Consider the following 21,955-nt stretch of genomic DNA (forward strand, 5'->3'; position numbering starts at 1 on the left):
AGCGTCTCATGAGATAACGTTAGTGTCGCATAACCGTTTCGCTAGTGACGCACGCCAGAAGCTCTAGCGTCTCATGAGATAACGTTAGTGTTGTATGATTGTGACGCTAGTGTTGTACAACTGTGACGCTAGTGAGGCACAAGTGGCACTAGTGTCGCATGTCAGTTGCGTTATCTCACACCAGTGATGCTACTTTAGCACGTCTTTATTTTAAATTGTAATAAATAACATATAACAATTTCATAATATTATTTTTCAGGTCCAAGAGATGTGCGAACACTTCAAAATTGCGTGCTTCCATATAAAACCAAAGAAAATAGAGTAATGTTGCCAATATCAAATTACCTACCAAGTTGGAAGTTTGATTAACCTTATTTATTTTCCTATTTCAATAAGTGTTATTTTAAACTCTCTGAGATATCATTTCAGAGAGTTTGTGGATATTTCCAAAGATCTGTATATGCTTGTCATAAATGTTTAATATAGAGGTGATAGAAAGTAATATGAAATGTGAAGTACGAGGTAGTACTTTAGTATTCGACGTCATTCTTATATTTGAATGTATTTGCATATACTAGCAATTATCATAGAAAATTACTCCATAATCATAAGCGTTTCAGTTAATTTTGGTTGCCTGTGAAATGCACGTGAATTTAATTTGTTCCTGTATTGATATTTTTGTTCCCTTAAATGCAACTTTTAATTTTGCTATGGTATTTCACTGCAGATACTAAATTAAAAAAGATTCTGTTATCGTTTTCTAAAGAGAATTCGAGGCGTGGTACTATTTCGTACAGATGCAGTAGAATTGCACGGTTTTATATTTTTCCAGCAATGCACTTATTTTATAAGTACTGAATGTTAATAGTTAACATATTTTTATATGTTTTTGTGAAATTAGTAATTTTGCTCATAGGCTAGTCAACTAGGATGTCTAGGTAACATCAAAAATACTATTTTTAGGGTATAAAATTTTTAAATATTTTAAACGTTTTTCCGTCTTCAATCATACCAGTTTAGTTTTTGGATGAATGTTTATTAGTAAAGTATTGTATATTAATTGTGTACTGAATCAAACTGAAATGTCACTTGGACTTGCATTTTTTAAAATAATTTAAACTATTTTGGATAAATTTTTAAACATCTGAGATGTAAAGTGCTTCCATTATTTCAATTGAGTTCTGTTTGTAATAATTTTAAATATCTATGGATCTTTAAATTTTGGTTGTGTACATTTTACTTTTGGCTGTCACTGGGACATAAATTAATGTCCTATAGACTAGTTCTTCCGTAAACTATGCTACTAAATATTGTGTAAGTTATGTTCCTGGATCATTGTTGCCAAAATAAATGCCTAGATAACGATAAGATACACTGCAGCTAAATTGTATTTTTTTCTAGAAAAATTTTAATGTATAAATGTAAGCTAATTTTATTAGAAAAGGTGTTGGTGAATAAAACATTTTCAGACTACATTTGTAACAGAAAAAAGTTACTTGATATAGAATAGTAAAAAAAATCAATTAGCTAATTAATTACAGAAATATAATTTGGTATATCAATTTAGTTTTCAATAGAATATTATACTCTTTCATGTATTTTTTATAAATAATGACTGAAAACAATAACTTGTCTGATTGTATGTCATTGCTGATTTTAATATGGAAGGAAATGATAGTAATTGTAATTTTTTTTATCAATAAATATCGGACTGACGTTTTTACATTTTGTAACTTTTTTAAATTACTGCAATAACTATATGTACTGAAAATACATATTACTAGTTGTTAAAATAATCGACAAAATTGAAATTCTTGCCCCCGCGTGTTTTCGTTTCAATTATTATGTATGTATAATTGTAAAGTAGAAAAATGTATGAATTAAAATTTTCTTAAAAAAATACTAACATTTTAAGAAAATTGCCTTTTTTATCTGTGGGTAGAAAAACATTTCTTTGTACTCCAATGTAGAAATTAAACTATATATCTTTGTGTCTGAAAGTAGTGAAAAATTATGGGAAAATGCTTTATTAGTCATGAATTTTATGTATATTTTTGTTGCATTCACTCACAAGACACAAAGTTTTATTAAAAATGTATGATTTTTTATATGTACCAGTATCAGTACAATTTTAATATAAGATTTTCAACATCTCTCATAATGTAGTGTCAAATGTATTACAATTTTTAAGGAACACTAAGTTCTTAAAAATTAAATGTTTAATAAAATCTTTAAAGGCAAATAAAATATTGTAAAACATATTCTGCAGTTTTCTTCTTACCAACATCTGATCCCAAATTCTGTAATTTTTGTTTAGTCTGTGCTAATACTATTAGTATTTGATAGTTTAAAAATATAAGTCCATACTAGATTACTGAAATGTATAGAGTGCTTTGGAGGACGAAACCCGGTGCGCCGACCCTATGGTAGTATGATAAGGCAGGGGAGATGATGATGACTAGATTACTAAAATGATTCAAATACACAAAATAACTAAAATTTCCAAACAACATACATCTTTATTAAAGTAATAAAAACACTTAACCAAGAGAACTAATTGTTTCATTAACTTCATCACCCAAAGACAACAGTTTTCTCCATTGCTCTGGTGTTAAGCTAATACCCTTCTTCCCTGGCAACAAGTCGCCATTTTTCTCATAGAATTCTCTTACATCTACATAAACTTTTCCTTTGAACTCTCGGACCTTCACTAACTTTTTACCCTGCAGCACCCAAGTTGGTTCTTTATCTTCAGTCCTATTACCCATTTTGGCTTTCTTCTCTGCTGGGGGATTTCTCTGAAATACAAAATGATTTAATATTAGTTACAACACAAAAAGTTATATTGTGGTTAACCAATTAATGATTTTTGGTGAATTAAAACTAGACAAATACGTTTCTTTCATACATTGTTAGGGCGAGCAATAATTGTTGACGTGGAAAACTAGCCATTAAAGGAAATATGTTAAATTAACGTTACATCTCGTTTTTTTCTAAATATCATTTTATAAGAATGTATTTCTAATAAGAAATGTGACATCTCAGGTTACCGGCATTTTTAACCATCATTTTAAAGTAACAAACATACACCAATTTAATTGTTTACCTCGGGTCAAACTGCTCATTGCGTTTAATCTATTTTTGTTGTTAAATAAAGATATTTGGATTATGTTTGTTTGTTGAATGTTTAATAAATGATGTGATCTTACATCAACTGGACCTTCATCACTGTCGCTGCTCGAACTTTCTTGCTTCTTCTTATTTTTAGGCATTTTACTTCTTAAACCAACTACTTAATTTACCCGTAGAAATGTTTTTAACTTTCTATCTATTACGTTTACGCGTTTTATTCCCTTCGCATGTAGTATTTTAATAAAAAGTTTACTTAAAAACACCTTTTCTTTTCTCAAAACACATTACCATAATCACAAAGAGTTAGTTAGCTGCTTTCGTTTTAACAACTATTTGATTCCCTGTTACCTAAATATTTTACCTATTTGCAATCGTAATCAAATACAAAAAAAAAACCGCCACGGAATTCTCAACAGTGAAATATTTAAAAAAACTTGTTTAAATTAATATTCCTAGAAACTCCTAAATAAAAAGAACAATAGAAACAACAAAATATAGCTAGACCGGATGTACCTAGGACCGCTGGGAGTGGCTGGGACATGGATTTAACTAGGCACCTTACTCTTTGACATTTTCATTTTTCAGTCAAAAGTTATGTCAAACCGGTGACAGACAATGACAATGTCAATTCAGTTGTTAAATTGTTGTTATTAACGTCAATTTGAGACTGAAAAAAAATTAATCTAAAAATTATTAAATAATAAAGAACGATAAACATATGTGTTGATCTATAATTAACAACGATAAAATGCTAGAACCGTGGAACAACAAAAATCTTTTACCGCCTCCAGTTCAAACATGTTTTTGCGCCGAGTATATTGGTAAAATAAAATAACCACACTTTTATAATAACTAGAATATCATATTTTTCCTTAATTAATGATAGGTTAAATTTTAACTAATATAAATTATTAAATCTTTCAGATTCCAGATATTTAAAGCAAGCATGCACTAATTCAGTAAACATTCTGTCTAAGCAATCTCCATTGCATAATGAAAGTGCTTTACTTTCAAGATTTTTATATAAATATGATAAGAAGTTCCGAAATGATATTGGATATCGAATATTTAAAAAAATCAATACCACTCTTCGTAGATATTTAATGTTAAACATCATAAGAGACATTGAAAATTTTTCATCAGCTTTGCCTGATGAAACTGAAACTGATAAGTACTTGCCTACGCGGCAGATGTTACAGTATGTGCTGGTGAGACTAGTGTCATTCTCCAAACTTATGTTGAGGATATCAGTTTGTTGCAAACAAGCAGCTGTTTTTTATTTAGATAGAATAAAAAGAGGCGAAAGTCACTGGATGTCATTAATGCCTTATGCATTACTGAGCAGAATATGGTCCCTAAGTAATGTTTTACTACAGCATTCTTGCGGTTGGTACGCACAGATGTACCCCTTTTTAGAAAACCTTCAATCAAAAGGTTTACCATTTTTACCAGATGATTATGAACTTCCTGTTAATTTAGCAGATTGGTTGGATTTAAAAAATCTTGAAAACTATGGCCGCTTCGAATGGGCTAACAAAGAAGTTATCAATGTTGATAAAATATTAATTGAAGATTCTGAAAGTAATACAATAGATAGTTTAATGATGTACATAAATGAAATAAATAATGACAATGAACAAATACAAACAAATTTACATGTTTCTGAACCTATTTGTGAAAGACCTGTACACTCTACTGAGAAATATGTGGACAAAGGTGAGGTCATATCAAGAGAACACTTTAAAGGTGTGGACAAAGGTGAAGCCATATCAAGAGAACACTTTAAAGGTGTGGACAAAGGTGAAGCCATATCAAGAGAACACTTTAAAGGTGTGGACAAAGGTGAGGCCATATCAAGAGAACACTTTAAAGGTGTGGACAAAGGTGAGGCCATATCAAGAGAACACTTTAAAGGTGTGGACAAAGGTGAGGCCATAACAAGAGAACACTTTAAAGGTGTGGACAAAGGTGAGGCCATATCAAGAGAGCACTTTAAAAGCTTCTTTGAGCAACCAGAGAAAAAAGTTAAGGCAAAAAAGGGTGCTTACTATCATTCATTGGACAGAGTAACCAATACTAGAACCCTAGCAGAGTTTGTAACTAATGAAGAAACTTATAGATATGAACAGAATATAATGTCATTAACCAATAATTTGACATTCATGCAATGGCAAGCTTTAAAAACATCACTACTACGGCTATGTGAAGACAATCTTAGTAATAACAGGAAAATTCAGAGAAAATTCTTGCAAATATGGAAAAAGAAATGTATAGAGTGCAGCTAATAAACATAACTAGCAAAATAGACTATTTTAAGCCATAAATTGTAATAGTTAGTTCTATTTATATAAAATATCCTTTCTTAAATTTTTAAGAATGTAAGTTCTATTAATTGATTTTTGTTATTAAATTTTTATAAGTATAATTATTTATTTGACCTTTTCTAGCCCAAATTTTAGGCATACATACAATACACAAGTAATTTCAACTAAGAACTACTAGGACATGTCTTAAAAAGAGAAAAAACAAACAATGAAAGAGCCCACTTAAACATCTTTGCACAAATGAGTCGGCTCGCCCCCAGCAATACTACGACCACACAGAAGACAGACGTCAAGTGGGAGCAATTCCGCGTTTCGTCTGATGAGTGTGGGGCCGGAGGCCTAATTTTGATCCCTTTTCACTCTTTCCTAAACAGCTAAGGATGGGAAGTAAAAGATTGACGAGTCAGACATAGGAAGCGGAAATGTCCTCTTTATGTGCGTCGTTTAAGGGTAGGCAACGCATCCACTATTACTAATGCCTATACGCAGCGGTCGCTTCGCCATTTTGGCGGATTCAGGTGGCCGCCTTATAATATAAAAAGGAAAAAAAAACAAGGTAATTCAGAGAACAAGTTAGACAAATAAGAAAGATCTCTCTTGTTAACATATTTTATTATTTATATTACATCCAAATACAAAACATAGCTAAAACAACACGTAAAAACTTCACAATCATTGTTTTCTTTAAATTATTCTCATAAATTACAAAAATTATTTACATTTCCCCTCATTGTTATAAAACAATATCCAAACCCTTGTTATTTCGATGGAATGAAGCATTCAAAACGGCAAATTAGTGCCTTTTTTCAAATTTTTAGTTCTCAATTGAATTCACAATTTTGCAATCAAAGCTTAACAATGATTCAATATAAGAAAAAACCGTAAAAACAATACCAATTAACATTTTTTTTTATTATCGTGAAATATATACATTTAACACTTGAGTTTTACAGATTACATACAATAAACTATATTATATATAAAATATCTCAAAAATTTGAGGTAACAGACAAATGTATATTAATAATTCACATAAATTCAGTTACTTTTTTTATTATGCTCGATTTATTTGTGCAATTATTTTTAATATTTGCATAAATTTGGTATTCATAAGCTTTTTGTATTGTATTATTATTTTGACAATTTAATTGTAGATTAACATAATTTTTATTAATATGTTAAACATGGATTACAATTGTTTTAGCAATGAGATTTCTTTGTATTGAAATTATATTATAAGCGTATTAGCACCTATTATAGAAATATAAACAAAGCTGTTTCACACAATTAAATGCAATAATACAATGACACGAAAAATTTTTCACACACAGGTACATTTTGTGAGATTTTGACAGCAAATTCTTTTTTGTACTTCACATAAATTAATAAGAATTGTGCTGCCTGTATCGCCGATTCCTAGCTAGGTGGTCATTTTGCCCTTATCTTCTTGTACCTGACAATTTTTGAAGACGAGCCTTCAAACCTCCTTCTTTCTTAGGCTGTGTCAAGGATTTCCTTTCATCTTGAAGTTTTTTATTTTCTTTTAATCTGGAATAGGAAAAAAAAATTCCCATGTAAACATATTTCAAGAAAAGTTATAAGGTATATCCAGAATGGATCAACGAATCTCAATGAAATTTAGCATAGACATGGAACATTCTGAAAGAACATACGTTACATACGAAAACCATGTTTTCATTAATTACTCGCGGAAAAAAGCTATTTTCAGAATATATGTGAACACTCACTTTTCTTTTATTGCAATCTGTTCTTCCTTCTTGTAGATATCTTTGAAGTCGCTGCAGAATGAGGTCCACAGGGAGAAGAACTCCTTCGGCTCGCAGTCCTCCAGCTTGCCGCACTTGGGCGTGTACTGGTAGAACTTCACGGTGCCAATAAACTTGGTGCGGCATTCCTCCAAGTTATCGTTCTCAGTCTTCAATTTCTCCTCAGCTGCATCAAGGAATGTTTTCATCTTATCTTTGAACACTTCCAACCTTTTCGTATTATCACCCGCTGATGGAATGCAGTCTTCGTTCCTTTGAGCATCACATTCTATTACTTTCTTTGTCTGCTCTTTGCAATCTGTTATAATAAAGACACGGATGATAAATATAAATAATATGGCATGAAAAAAAATCTTAGCTAATACGTAAAAGGCAAACATTAGGAGGTGGCATTATTTATTATAGTAAATAATACAAAAATACTATTTTTTTCGCGACAATTTTCATTGTGACTATTATGACTTAAGTTACGTTACGTTAAGATCTACCATTAGTGTATATTGTGTGTTACGTCATTTTTAACCTAAAAATCTCAGTTAGGGATACAGTTAGAAAATAATAGTGATAGTTATAAAAGAGACATGTATACCTTGCAGTCGTTTATCTAGTTCGTTGAGTTGTGCGGCGACGTCAGCGAAGTCGATGGCGGCGGCGCGCGCCACGTCGCCCGGCTCGGGCACGGGCAGCGCGCACGCGGCCGCCAGCGCGCCGCCGCGCCCGCGCATGTACGTGCGCACTATGAAGTGCAGCAACGTCACCTGAGAGTGCTTCGACTGCACGAAACAAATTAATTCAAATACAATATGTCTTATGTTGTAAACTATTTTTTTTATTATATTACTAGCTGTTCTCGCGCGGCTTCATACGAATGAAACTTTATTTTATTGTTTACATTCGTCAAATTCTCAATTGCAAATGTCAAAATTACCGTTACTTGAAATTTATGGTCCCTTTTCTATATGAAGAGTTTTTTTCCAATTTTCTTACTCCCTAAGTTTAAAAGCGTGAAAGTATATAGTCTACAGTGTGTCGTAAGTGTAGAGCTTTTTATTGATTTTGCGATTTTCATTATCAGCGACGCAAATACATCATCTTATCGAAATTTGGAATTTTTCTTTTGATATTACAAACGGACACTTCAATTTTATTATATGTATAGATATAGATAATCTATGTTTAAACTGATGATAGAAACATTAACACTGGCTCATACCTTAACATCTTTCAGTTTAGCAAGTATTTCTAAGCCGAAGCCATCAGCCTGTCCCCGCTGGCCGTTGCCACCATTCATGTAGTTCCCCAAAGTCAATATTATAGCAAATAGCTGCTTTAATGGTTCACTAGTAGTAAGAAACTGTAAATAAAAACAAACAAAAATGTAGATATATGTGGTTTTTATTTAATTTGTTTAAAAAGCATTCTTAATAATAAAGAACTTACCTCACATGTATGTTTTAAATTATCTAATTTGTGCATCGTTGTGTTCACACCATCTTCAAATTCAGCTTGAAACATAAAGCAAGATATTCTTTCCGCAAAATTCGGTATCCCAGATAGATCATGCAAGAAACTTTCCGGTTTATCTAATGGGATTTCTGGTTTACTTCCTAAATGATCTTTTATTAATACCAATTCTTCATCGCTTGCTCTCTAAAATGAACCAAAAACGGTAAAAACAGTACAAATCTTACTAATATCATAAATGCGAAAGTTTACAAGGATGGATGGATTTTTGTTTGTTAAAGTTTGTAGCCTAATCTCAATGAAATTTCCCAAAGAAGTAGAGTCTATTTGGAAAGAACACACACACACACTACCTTTAGTTTTTTTTTAATTCCACGTGGTCGGAGTCGCGAACGAAAACTAGTATTTAAATAATAATTAAATGAAAACACTTACCAAATCATAAATCTGTTGTAGTGATTCTAAGCTGACAACAGATGTATCAAAATTGTATATAGCATTTTCTATTTCAGAGAATTCTACATGTAAACTTTGTGCCAATATCCCGACATTTTGTGACCGCTTGCTGTCAAGCAATTTGACTGGTTTTATTTTAGCTTTGACCTCCGTTTTCTTTTTCGCCGGAGCTTTGACAACTTGTCTCGAGAATAAATCAGTAAATTCTTCAATATTATCCAGTTTCGTTTCTTCAATTTCCAACCACAAAGGTTTTAATTTGCTCACTTCTGAATCTCCTTGGTACGCTGGTTGCGATGGCGCGGCCAAAATACGTGTCCAGTATAACGGTTTCATAGGCGCAGCTGGTTTTATTGCCGTTTTTCTCAATGCTGGAAAAAATATTTATTTTTAGTGATTAATGAGATGAATTAAAAATACTCCAATCAGAATGATTTATTATTTTCATTGATATTATTATCATTATTTCAAATTGTCACGAACTTTGGTTAATCACAAACACAAATAATTTTTAAAAATTATATTTTACCCGTACTTACTGGCTCGTTGCATGCTCCAACCGCCGGCGGGGGGTGCGGGAAAGGGAAGGGGCCCGGTGGCGTGCTGCGCCGGGGTACCTGGGGCATTCAATGGCGGGGGTGGCGGGGGATTGCTACCTAACGACTGCCCTGCCCCTGGCATAGGCGGCGGAGGAGGTCCTTCCCCTGGGGTTGGGTGCAGAGCCGGCCCCATACCAGGCATTGGAGGTGGAGGAGGCATCATTCCAGGCATAGGAGGTGGTGGAGGACCCATTCCTGGCATAGGAGGTGGTGGAGGCCCCATTCCAGGCATAGGAGGTGGTGGTGGCCCCATTCCAGGCATAGGAGGTGGTGGTGGCCCCATTCCAGGCATAGGAGGTGGAGGAGGCTCCATTCCTTGCAAAGGGGATGGAGAAGGCACCATTCCAGGCATAGGAGGTGGAGGGGGCCCCATTCCAGGTATAGGTGGAGGTGGTGGCCCCACTCCAGGCATTGGGGGTGGTGGAGGCCCCAATTCTGGCATCTGAGGTACAGGTTGCCCCATGTCAGGCATTGGAGGCGGAGGAGGGGGTATACAAGGTGAGATTGGTGTTTGTACTGTGCTTGTCTTAATTTCCACGATAGTTGTAATTTCTTCGGAGGTTACAGGTGATGATAATTTTTGTACTTTAGAATTTTGTGCGGATATATCACATTTTTCTGGAGGTGGTGATAGACATTTATCTGGACTTGAAGATAATGTCTCTTCCGACTTTACAGGTCCTGATTCTGTCAGTGGTGTGGTCACTTCTGTATTTGACACAGATGTGGATGCTTCTGTACTTGAAATAGGTATATTAGTTCCTACAGAAGATGTTATTAAATCCTCATTGCTATCTTCTTCACTTTTTGATTCACTCTCATCAGATAATATTGAAAGTGATGGAACATTTGTTATTGTGATTGGTAGAGATTTTGATTGAGCTGGATTTATGTATGGAGCAGGAGTCATTAGTTCAGGTGCTATTGATTGTGTTCCTGGTGCAGGAGGTGGTGATGGAGTTTTCCCGGGCATAGGTGGCGGTACCGAAGTCAATGTGTGGCTTAACTCCGTACTAGGCAATGTTGCATCCAGAACTATGGGCAATATTTTGGTGTCACTATGTGTTTCTATCTGTGTGCAATTTTCCTCAGAAGTTGAAGCATTAACATAACTAGCTGAGCTTTCGCTTTGCTCATCAGCAGACTTTTGTGACTGATCCAGAGAAGATTGGCTTAATTCTGATGTAACATATTGGTCCACTTTAGAAAAAAGAATATTTGTGGCAGACACATTCTTTAAACATGATACATTTTGAACAACAGTTTCGCTTTTATTCCACATATGATCGAGGTTACTTTTCTCATCTGTCAGTTTGCTGGAGGTGTAAGTACTGGCAAATGAAGAGTCAGAAGAACTGTCATATTTTTGATGGTCAGAACTTCTGTCCGGAAGACTTACAGCATCATCAATAATTTGGCTATTGTTATCTAATAAATCATCCTTACGCAATGGTTTATTATATTCTCTACTTTTATTTAATTTACAATAATTCTCTATTCTTTCAGATCTTTTTTCACATTTATCTTCAGCATCACCCATCTGATTTTTATAAACTAACCTACTTATTTCTATTGTGCTGACATCATTGTTGTTTGATCTTATTGGGCTATCATATTTAGATGAACTTATCACAGGCCTGATGTGAACATTATTCTCATCATTGAGGGTCAATAAAGTCTGTACTTCTTTGTCAACTAGTTGGTCTTTGTCTTTTATTAAATTACTATCTTGCATTAAATTAAAGCTACTTGGTAAATTCCTGTTTAACAATTCAATTTGATTACTAATTTTTACTTTTTGCAATAGATACTCTGCTTCTTGTAGTTTCTTTTTTAATTGTTTGATAACAGCTTTTGCCTCTTGTATATCAATTGTTTCATCATTATTGTTTTGACTGTAGAATAAACTGTTATCCATTGCAGTATATAATGTTATATCACGGGAAATTTGATTTGTTTCTTTGTCCGGTGGCCATGAACTGGTGTGCAGCCTTCCCGGAGTCACTGGTTGTGAAACGGGTGCCTCCATATGTGCCCAATAATACATTAGGTTAGGCTAAAAATAATACATTAAAAAGTTTTAAACATAAACAAAATTTTTAATTGAAAAACTATTTTAACTAATCAAACATATAAAAACTTTATATATCCAATGTTTAAATGCTACTTTAAAAGAAACAGATACATACAGTGGGAGTAAAGATAGATTAAGAGATCACGGAAGTAAGAAACGGAATAAAATTGGATATAGTTCTGTATGTTAATTTTCTCCATCGTACCTTAAATACATTTTCCGTCGGTGCATCTTTATCTGATATTTGTCGTAGAACTCCTGCTGCTAATAGATGCGTGCAATATTGTACTCCAATATTTTTCAGATCTTGAGTGCTTATAAGGCTTTTAAAGTTACCATTTTCAGCAATCGATGACACAAACCAATTAAGTAGCATCTGCCCTGAAATTGTAAATTGGTCTTCTCAAACATACGTAATGTAAACAAAAATTTAGTTTATAAAAAAACGAGAAAATTCACACGAAATTTGTCACAAAAACAATATTTTTTTTGACATTTCTAATTCTGATTTTGACAATAGAAATGTGTAATGTTGCTAGGAAAGAGTAACTTTATAAAGTTACTAGTATAGAATTTGTAATAAATCAATTTATTTTCTATTGTATGGTTTATACGTATTTTATTTAAGATTTTTTATTTATTGTTGTGTGTTTAGGTCTAATATACAAGTTGTAAGGATAACATCTCCTTTCGCCTGAATCTGTCAGCATGTTTTGTTTTCCTATAAGATCGCTGGGATTGAATCTACGACCAAAATACTACTGTACACAAAATTCTAACGACTTTGTTATCACGATTTCGTAATCATTGATTGTTATCTTATTAAAAGTTGACTTTTACAGTCTTAATAAACTGTACTAAAACTATCACACTTATCCATAAAATAGTAAAATACGTATCAAGTTTTAGAGTGTATAACCAAATCGACAATAAAATGTTGATAATTAGTTTTGAAAAACATAAGTGAATTACCTATGTTACGTTCGATACTATTTTCTGGAATAGCGCGCTTAAACAAGCTAGATATTTTCACATCATATAAACATTTATGATCACTATCTCGCCGTATCGCCACTTTAATTACACCCGATCTCATGTCCCACTCCACTAACGTCTCACAAAACTTTCTTTTCGTATTGAATATAACAATTCGAAACCACTCCACCGCACGATCCATGTTTATTGTCATGGTTTTACGAACATAAGGCACTAACGTTCGATCATTTTCAAGCAATGTTGTTTTACGGTAGAATTTTCTTCTCGCACGTCTAACTTTGGTGTCCAAGTCGACGAGAGCAAAGTCGTCGGAATGCAATCCGAGCACGGTAAGGATATTGTGGACGCCTCTCTCGGCCGAGTTGGGCTTGTTCAACAACTTCACATAGTTGTATTGGGCTACGGAGGAGTTTGTGAAATTGACTCGACTTGTTGCCAGTTGCATATTGGCAAGTTTGCACTTCACTTGGCACACGTAAAGTCACGTACACACTTCGCATTTCTCGGTATCGCCACTGAGACTGGAGTGATTACGGATAAGAATTAGCCTGTTACCTCTACCTACCTATCTAATTGTTCATAACTGATAATGTTTTTTATCGTGTCGCTCATTCATATAATTGTTTGGTCGTTGATAGCGCCAGGCGTCCTTCGAGGTTCTTCATTTGATGTGCGTAATTCACCCGGTAAACAAATTACTTTAGATAGCGTTGCTAGGTATCGAGTATTATCACTGTAGCTATAGATTTACGACTGTCATAATATAAAAGATTTATTATATGCCTCTAAGGTCATACACTACTAAAGCAATGTAATCCAGTATTTTCAACTTCAAAAACATCCACGGATAATCGTGGGACGCTATTACTTGTTGTAAAAACTAAACATTTGAAAGTAACCAGTCGAATAGTTAGAACTATAGTTAGTAGTTATGTTCAATTTTAATATTGTAAAATACATACATGAGCAATTGAACAAACCTTCAAACTTCTCATAGAGCTGGAAGTCCAGTTTCTCCGGCACGAACCTAGGCCGCGCTACCTTTGCATCTGTCAGCTTGTCCAAAGTCAGCGAAGCCACTTTCCTCAATACATTGGATTCCGCCACGGGCACATCGCTTAAACTCGAATGTCGGCGGTCAATTTCTGCAAAAGGAACAATTCAAAGCCCCGTTTTAGATTATTCTAAAAGACAACTTAGCTACGGATTTAACTTTTATCCCAACTTAAGCCAAAACTAGATAAGCTAATATTGAGACGTTGTTAATCCTAAGGAAGACTCGAGGTATAGTAAATTTGGGAATGGAATATGGGACTAAAAGTATTCCGAATATTAACGTAATCTATGCGCAATTTGGACTGTCATAAATCAAGTAAGATCAATCATGTGTAAAATGTTGAGGAAGGTGAGTTTCCCTTCGACGCAGCGTTGCTCTAAGAGTCAACCATGCATTACGATAATTATAGTTCACTAACTGTTGCTCGCGACTTCGTCCCCGTGAAATTAAAAAATGTTATATTAATACTATGTTATAGTAATGTTACTCAGACATTATACACAAATACACATTATATACACAAATAAATTACCTTTTTAATGGTAAAAGTATTTTTGGAATCAGCCCAGTAATTTTTGAGTTATTTCTAACATACAAAAATACAAAAACAGACATCTTGTCTCTTTATAATATTAGTATAGATTAAAAGTGAAAAAAAATAATTCTTACATTTGTGTACACTTAAATACAAATTCATAATTACCATCTTATATTTGTATATAACGCCTTAGTTTAATCTATATTTATGTGCGAGATAACATATTGCTCCGAGATGTGTTGCACTGAAGTATTACGTTGCTTACGCATTATTTATTTGTGTACTTTCTCTTCGTTTCTGTTCTTAGAAGTTTAGGTACTTACACCATTTCATATTACATTAAAATAATAAGGCAAATTATCTTTATCTATCCGAACATAAGGTATACACTATTAATCAAAGCCCATGGTTTAAATAAAGGCGTAATATGAACAGCATTTTCCTCGTTCAAGGCTCCTTTTTGACCGACTTCCCAAAAGAAAGAGGTACTCAATTCGTCTGTTTTTTTTTGTGTATATTACGGCATAACTCCGCCGCTAGTGGACAGATTTTCCATTATCTATGTATTAAGTACTGTGTTAATTTGTTAATAATGTCGATAAAGCAAAACAAATAGCTTATCACCAGTTAAGTTCAAAGTTTCTTATAAGGATTATTATTATTGTTAGACATCAGATCAGCTGTACAACTAATTAAAAACAATAAACAATGTTTTGTATCATTTAGATTTCAAATTATTTCATATTACGAGCACCACTATAAAACCACTATAAAATCATTTAAAAATACAATGGGCTCCATTGCCAATGTATTATGCCAGCATGTACTATAATCGGTAAATATTTAAGTTACAGCTGCTGTTGTACCTTTCGCAGGTGCAACATAAAAGTGTATAACTGGTTAAGCATACTCATTGTATGTAAGAGTATGAACATGGAAAACGTAACGGTCCCTTAATTTTGTCGAGGTTCGTTTAACAAAGAGTACGAATCTACAAACCTACGTAATATTTGTCATACTTTTCTCTTTGTCATTTGTATCTTTGGTCTCCATGCACAATAATGTGAATATATTACAAAACATTGCTTGTGTCAAGTAAATAATTTATGTAAACGTACTTTAAACTATGCATCTAAGTCAGTTTCTAGTTGGAATTATTTTATTGTGGGAAAAGGCAAGGGAATTTAAGTAGTACTCGAAAAAATTGACGTGTGTTGAGATTGTGCGATGTGTTTATCTTAGATAAGTAGTATTGACTGACCGTTATCGACGAGGGCGAGGGCGAGGGCGTCGGGTGCGCTCACCGGCGGTAGCTCCACCCGGCGGTGCTTGGACACCGTGAAGGCGGTCTGCCCTGGGCAGGCCTTCAGCCGGTTCTCCAGGAACTCGTGGCTGCACTCATTCGGCTCCGACTCCGGTTTCGGTCTCGTCAGTATACCGCCCATCGTGTACGCGCCGATGTCGCTCGGCTCGCAGTTTTCATCGAATACGTCAGTTGCAATTTCTTTTTCTGTTTCTGTCGTGTGTGTCGCGGCGTCCGCGTGCGGCATGTTTACAACCGGCCAGCCGCTCTCCGGCGATGTGTCGACTGAGCCGGCTGCGGGCGGGGGTGGGGACGAGAGGGCGCGCGAGGGCTCGTCGTGCGCGCTGTCGCTCTCCGCGGAGTAGTAGCACTGGTTGAGCTCGACGGCGAGCGGCGTGAGGGGGTCCGTGAACACGGACTCGGAGTTGGAGTCGTCGGGTGCGGTGGGCGCGGTGGGCGCGGGGGCCGGGTGCGCGGAATCGCCGCCGCGGGTCGGTGACCGGCGCTCGCGCGCGGCCGCGGACCACCTGGACCCCGTTACCTCCGAGTGCTCGCTGCTCGTCTCCGCGCCCCCCGCGTCCTCTGCACCGCCCCCCGCGCTCCGGCACGTTGTTTTGAACACGCACTCGGCCGTATCGTTATCGGATGCCTCGATCGCTTCATTGTTATCGGAATCTGGCGTTTTATCGGCCTCCCTGTCGAACGCCTCTCGTTTCGCGATGCTCTTTTTTCTTGCTCGTTTTTTGCCGTCCTTGAACGATCCTTTCCTGTTTAAATTCCTCATGAAATGTTTCCCCTTCGCTGGCGACTTCCCAGCCTTCGACTGTTTTTCATTGGCTTGGGTGTTGCCCATTTTTGAGGTTTTAAATGGATTCACTAATTCGATAAGAATACGATAAATAAACGCTTAGTTATATAAACTGACATAAAACATTTTATAATGTAATCTAAATCTTCTAATAGAAATATTGTCACAGCCCTTGAAGTCCATCTGTGTTTTCCTGGACTGAAGTTCGCCATGGCGCATGTGCTAACAAGCAGCTTGATCAATACAAGAAAAATCTTGCCTAGTTTAAAAAAGGTAAAAACTATAATACTAACAACAAATCATTTTACCAAAACATTGCAGTAAAATTTTATTTAAAAAAAACTGATCATATTTCTTTTGATAATTAAAGTTTTTCATGTAAACTATTGTAATGAGCGGCAGATGGCGTGCGTGTCGCCCTTAATGGTTGCTTAATGGTCTTCATTTGTAGGGCAGATACGCAAACCAGTCTTTGTACTTGCAGTAGCATTGACTGTGTAGTGTATACTTTACAATGCTATAGTTCTTTATAATACGTTAAACGCATATTGCCTAAGATAAAAGAGTGTGAAGACCTTGTAAATAAGATGTCTTATGTTTCTGATACGAGAAAAATATTAATCTGATATTGCGTTTGCGCATAAAATGTGCTTACAGTAAAATTGAGCTTCTTTACGGAGCAAACTGGCTTATCCTTAGGTTTGAATTTACTTTTAACTTCAAGACTACTTGAGAGAAATATTTATTAAAAATATATCCTACCAACTACTATTGCATAAAAGTAAACAAATCGTATATAATTCGTACTTACTTTTACCCTTTTTTAAAATAAGTAGTTAGATTTAACACTTTATAAAGACAAAAAAGTGTTTTTGAGTAGAAAACTAAGAAACATAACAATAATCTTAATTTGGAGTATCAGTTATTTACAAACTGTTAACATATAATGAGGGTAATTGTAAAAAAAAACAATTATAATAGATTATATACCTTTAGACATCAAGACTGTGTTTTTTGATTCGTTTTTCCCCCTTGGCTTTTTCTCTCCGACTTGTAGCTTTTATTTTTATTGTATTAAAATAAAACGCCGATTATTTGTAAAAGGTTTTTATTTTCGAACAGTCTTACATGAATATTTACAAAAAAAATGAATTGAATTATATCTAATTCGTAGATCGACTTAAATTCTAATAAAAATGAATAATATGGCATTAAGTAGTAGTTGTCCAATGTTAGTCTTATTTATATTTAATACATGCTATAAAATAAACTACCCTCAAACAATCGTGTTGTCAAACAAAAATTAAACTAAAATTCTGGCAAATCAGCGCCATCTATGTTTTATTAATGCTTACAATGGAAATGACAGTTTACAGTGAGTTTTCATTAGCCGAAACACTCTTATAAAAACACATTGTGGAGCCTGACCAAGAATATAAAAATTATATCCTGCTTCACGTCACTATCAAATGTGCGCAAATAAATTAGTTCCATAATTTCTGCAATTCGAGAGTTTTTACATTTCTGGTCAGGCTAAATAACTCTCATTTATTATTAATAATAAGAGAACAACATGTTTTCATATATGTTTCGGCGGTGGAAACAACGAATATGATTGTAACTTTAAATTGTGTGTGTGTGTGTGAACACATTCTTCCGGTTTAGAATTATCATTGAGTTCTAATTATATACATTTGTTAAAATAAGGAATGGTGCTATTATGTGGCTTTAACTATAACAGGGTTGGCAGTGTCGTGGTTATAGTGGACGCAATATTTTATGAACATAAGATTTGGGTATCACAAAGATTTTGTAATTAAATGAAATACTAATTTTAATATCAAATTACTTTCAATTCAGTGATTATCTTAATACAAATGTGTAAGTACTAGAAAGTACTTTTTGAAATATTCACTGTATTTGAAAATAAAAAAAATTACTACATATTTTCAGTATCAATTGAAACTAGAAATAGTTAAGTTAAAGAATACTTGATGTATTTTGTATGAAAAGAATGATAATTAAAAACAAAATATTAATTAAATGATTTAAATTGACTTATTTTAAATTCCATAGACATTAATGGATATGAAAGCAAAAATTAAAAATAAGAAAGGCATTTACTTACATAGAAAAAATATACAAATGAAAAGTAAATATATGAGTTTTCATTAACTACTTATCTAAATAAAAATAAAAGAAAATATACTTCGCCTACACCAAAGATACAATACATCTTGTAAACAAATATTGCTATTCTTAAAACATTCAAATTGAAATAATGAATAATAAATATTTAAATATTAAATCACTTATGTAATAAATAGGGTTGTTTCAAAATTAATTTGGACGGCAGAATCGTTGAAAAAGTGTTTCCGCTACGAAACATGTTTAAAAAAAAACATTATCTTATTACTGAAAGTCAGAGATAATATATGTCGTTTTACAGATATACATTGAAAACTTGAATTAAGGAAAAAAATATATTTGTATATTATAAATATAGTATACAGTTCAAATATTAAATGTAAACCAAGAAACAACCCAATATTCTTAATTTCTATAAGTACAACGATTTCCAATGCTGCGCCGAAAAATATACAAAAAATTAAGTACTAAAACAAAGGTGGGCTCAATTTTCGATGACATTCAGTTCACACGCTACTAATTATTTTAAAAAATGAAGTACAAGAGACAGATATTAAGAAAGTCACTGAGATTTTTTTTGTAAATCAGCAATATTGATTTAAAATAAAAAATTTATAGCCTTATTAATATGAATAAGGCTGTAGAATTTTGGTCTGATCATTAACAAAGTGTCATAATTACGGTAAATTCTAGTCTAAAACTTTGAAATCTCTTGTAAATATTTATTTTAGGAAAAATATGGCAAAATGTTTATTATTTTAATTAAGGGAAGATGTAGTAGATTATGTTAACATAATATTTCATTGTTCAAGAGAGGAACAGTTGATTTAGGAAAAAAAATTAAGCCTTTGACAGAAAAAATGACAACAAAAAAATTATGTACAACAGTCTCACATCAGATATTGAAAAGCTGAAAAATAAAACTTTAGCTACAAAAATAGTAAGGCCTGAATCAATAAAAAGCTTCATGAATAACTTTATTCCAGATTGTTTAAACTACATTTAATTTGAGAGAAATTACAAGTAATGTAGAATATAACAGAGGCAGCAGTTTATTAAGAGAGGCCTTAATATAATAATAATAGGTTACAATCATTAAAAACATTTTACAGAAGGAATATTTCGTTATGTCGCGCGTGTAACAGTTCCCTATAGTAAAAATTAAGTTAATACTAAACATTTACAATTATCCTAAGCATTAAAGTATCAATAACTTTGCCTCTCCAAAATCATAACGCATCAGAGCACATTTCTAATGTTATTTCAAATCTCTCTTATTTGTGTACATTTTTATTTTGTAAATGTAGATAATATATATTTTTTTGATAATTAAATTAAATTCTTACCAAAGAGTATTAATTAAACTTTTAAAACAAAAACAATCATTCAGTGAATAGAAATAAACGAATGACCGTTTATTCGGTTCTGACGTCACTAACGCATTTAAAATTAGAATACGCTACGCTCTTTTGTTTTTTTTTTAATTCTAGAGAGGCAAAGTAAATGAGCGTCGTAAGCATAGTAATTATTACTAAGCTTGTCGGCATTTTAATATTACAATTCTGCACAGATTATATAAACTTAACTACAACGCTTTATATTTACATGTGCGTTAAAATTAATTATAATGGCTGTGAGAGCTTTACAATGTCAAATGCCACAATTTTTTATACTTTTATAACACTGTAATAATATTAAGTACGAGATTCGTTATTTTATATGATGACAGAGAAATGTATTAATTAAGTGTGTTTATATCTTATTTATATTTGATAGAAATAACTATGCATTTAATTTTTTTTTGCATGAAATATATAGAAAATATGCAGTGTAAGTATAAAAGATCTATATTTCTTATATAAAAGGCATCAAGTACATTCCGATGTAACTTTTAGCCTCGTGTATGAATATTGTGTGACTCCTTTGACTCAATTGTTTGGAAGCGTGTATGATTGAGATCTATTAAAGAAACTATGAAATTAATTACAAGTATAACTTATGTATAAATCAGTTTCATATAACTATTATTTCTTATAAAAAATATTGAGTAGCTGCCATAAAGCTGGGAACGATTTCAATTTATTTGTCTAATGGAGTATTTAATATTGAGTTGAACATACAAGTACAATATATTTGCAAATATAAACAAAAATTTTGTATTATTAGAATTATCCAATCTAGTTTTTTTTTTTTTTTTTTCAATTAAATAGGTTGTTTAAAACAACTATAATCATGGCATCATTATTTTGTATACAAATATTACAAATCAACTTTCAATTCTGTTGACAATAATTGCATATTGAGAAACTGTCTGTTATTGACAATTTTTCATTTAATTACAATTTATAAAATTACTATTCAATATTCAGAATATTTTATTACCGCGTATGTATTTTTTAGTATTGTAGTATTGAATATAGTGAATATTGAATGATGTGCGGTGCATGTTGGTGTGTGTTGGTGTGTTGGTGTGTGTTCAGACGATGATCTCGCGGATGACGCGGCGCGCGCGCGAGTTGGGCGTGGAGTAGCCGGACTCCAGCGACTCGTCGTAGCTGAGCGAGAGCGGCGGCGGCTTCTCCTCCGCGCCGCCCTCCTCGCCCTCCGCGCACCCCCCGCCCACCGCGTACGGCTCCGGCAGCCCGCTCACCTCGTGGTACGGGGACTCTGTACATACGTAACATTGCATTTACATTTATACTTATATCAGCTGTTGGAAAATTAAATAATAGAAATAGAAATAAGCAGTCTATGTGTTTCAGACTATCGTCTATATCTTTACCAAATTTCATCGGGTTCCATTCACCCGTTTAGGTTACAAACTCTAACATTCATCCATCTAAACTTTCACATTTATAACATAAGTATGATTATACTAATAATATAAACAGAACAAAATAATGTTGTATGTAATTAATAAACATAAAATCTACAGGGTCAATATCTAAAATGATTTTAACATTAGGAAGCTACATTATCACCAAGCCCCATAGGATTTTTTTTTAACTCTGCACGGACAATCTCAATTTCAAAACGGCTATACAGATTTAAGTGATATTTGTCACATGAACATGGACTAATATTTAAGTTTAACATAGAACAAGGAAAAAATAAAGAAAAACTTTTATTGGGTATAGAAGAGAAGACTGATGTATAAATGCATCATCATGCATATAAGTTATGCTAGTTTGAATACTGACCGGTGTGCTGGTCCATGCGCTTCTTGGGCTTGTGCACGGAGGCGTAGGAATCGGAGCAGTAGTCCTGGC

General features: G+C 33.5%; 4 protein-coding genes and 1 long non-coding RNA gene across 5 annotated transcripts in view; 2 read left to right on the forward strand and 3 right to left on the reverse strand.

The window, feature by feature from the left end:
* Window positions 1-305, forward strand: part of LOC106106404 (ethanolaminephosphotransferase 1) — an 11,269-nt gene extending 10,964 nt beyond the window's left edge. Inside the window, exon 8 of the mRNA XM_013286982.1 lies at window positions 260-305. Coding sequence (XP_013142436.1) covers window positions 260-305 — 46 coding nt within the window. The remainder of the gene's footprint in view (window positions 1-259) is intronic.
* Window positions 306-2,490: 2,185 nt separating this feature from the next.
* On the reverse strand, window positions 2,491-3,548 carry LOC106106685 (RNA polymerase II transcriptional coactivator). The gene is made up of 2 exons (XM_013287312.1): window positions 3,210-3,548; window positions 2,491-2,798 (listed from the first exon to the last, which is right to left on the reverse strand). Exons 1-2 carry the CDS (start codon window positions 3,270-3,272, stop codon window positions 2,541-2,543), a joined length of 321 nt encoding a protein of 106 aa, XP_013142766.1. The 5' UTR covers window positions 3,273-3,548; the 3' UTR covers window positions 2,491-2,540.
* A 208-nt stretch (window positions 3,549-3,756) lies between these two features.
* LOC106106495 (uncharacterized protein C3orf17) lies at window positions 3,757-5,484 on the forward strand. Its single transcript, XM_013287076.1, has 2 exons — window positions 3,757-3,953; window positions 4,057-5,484. Exons 1-2 carry the CDS (start codon window positions 3,881-3,883, stop codon window positions 5,415-5,417), a joined length of 1,434 nt encoding a protein of 477 aa, XP_013142530.1. The 5' UTR covers window positions 3,757-3,880; the 3' UTR covers window positions 5,418-5,484.
* A 1,102-nt stretch (window positions 5,485-6,586) lies between these two features.
* On the reverse strand, window positions 6,587-17,258 carry LOC106106610 (protein cappuccino-like). Its single transcript, XM_013287215.1, has 10 exons — window positions 15,689-17,258; window positions 13,813-13,977; window positions 12,042-12,217; window positions 9,703-11,818; window positions 9,143-9,534; window positions 8,684-8,893; window positions 8,457-8,597; window positions 7,833-8,016; window positions 7,205-7,541; window positions 6,587-7,004 (listed from the first exon to the last, which is right to left on the reverse strand). Exons 1-10 carry the CDS (start codon window positions 16,581-16,583, stop codon window positions 6,896-6,898), a joined length of 4,725 nt encoding a protein of 1,574 aa, XP_013142669.1. The 5' UTR covers window positions 16,584-17,258; the 3' UTR covers window positions 6,587-6,895.
* A 3,594-nt stretch (window positions 17,259-20,852) lies between these two features.
* LOC106106611 lies at window positions 20,853-21,955 on the reverse strand. Its single transcript, XR_001225815.1, has 2 exons — window positions 21,887-21,955; window positions 20,853-21,353 (listed from the first exon to the last, which is right to left on the reverse strand). It is a non-coding gene; the product is annotated as an uncharacterized LOC106106611 (long non-coding RNA).

Source organism: Papilio polytes, unplaced genomic scaffold (genome assembly GCF_000836215.1).
Source record: "Papilio polytes unplaced genomic scaffold, Ppol_1.0 DF822178.1, whole genome shotgun sequence".
Lineage (NCBI taxonomy): Eukaryota > Metazoa > Arthropoda > Insecta > Lepidoptera > Papilionidae > Papilio > Papilio polytes.

Bases quoted from the DNA above. Each gene is read 5' to 3' on its own strand.
- LOC106106685 (XM_013287312.1), bottom strand. From the start codon at position 3,272: ATGCCTAAAAATAAGAAGAAGCAAGAAAGTTCGAGCAGCGACAGTGAT. The intron at 2,799-3,209 runs GTAAGATCACAT...TTTGTATTTCAG, and splicing joins GTGATGAAGGTCCAGTTGAT to AGAAATCCCCCAGCAGAGAA.
- LOC106106495 (XM_013287076.1), top strand. From the start codon at position 3,881: ATGCTAGAACCGTGGAACAACAAAAATCTTTTACCGCCTCCAGTTCAA. The intron at 3,954-4,056 runs GTAAAATAAAAT...TAAATCTTTCAG, and splicing joins TTTTTGCGCCGAGTATATTG to ATTCCAGATATTTAAAGCAA.
- LOC106106610 (XM_013287215.1), bottom strand. From the start codon at position 16,583: ATGGGCAACACCCAAGCCAATGAAAAACAGTCGAAGGCTGGGAAGTCG. The intron at 13,978-15,688 runs GTCAGTCAATAC...TTCCTTTTGCAG, and splicing joins CCTCGCCCTCGTCGATAACG to AAATTGACCGCCGACATTCG. The intron at 8,017-8,456 runs GTATGAGCCAGT...TGTTTCGTGCAG, and splicing joins CTAAACTGAAAGATGTTAAG to TCGAAGCACTCTCAGGTGAC.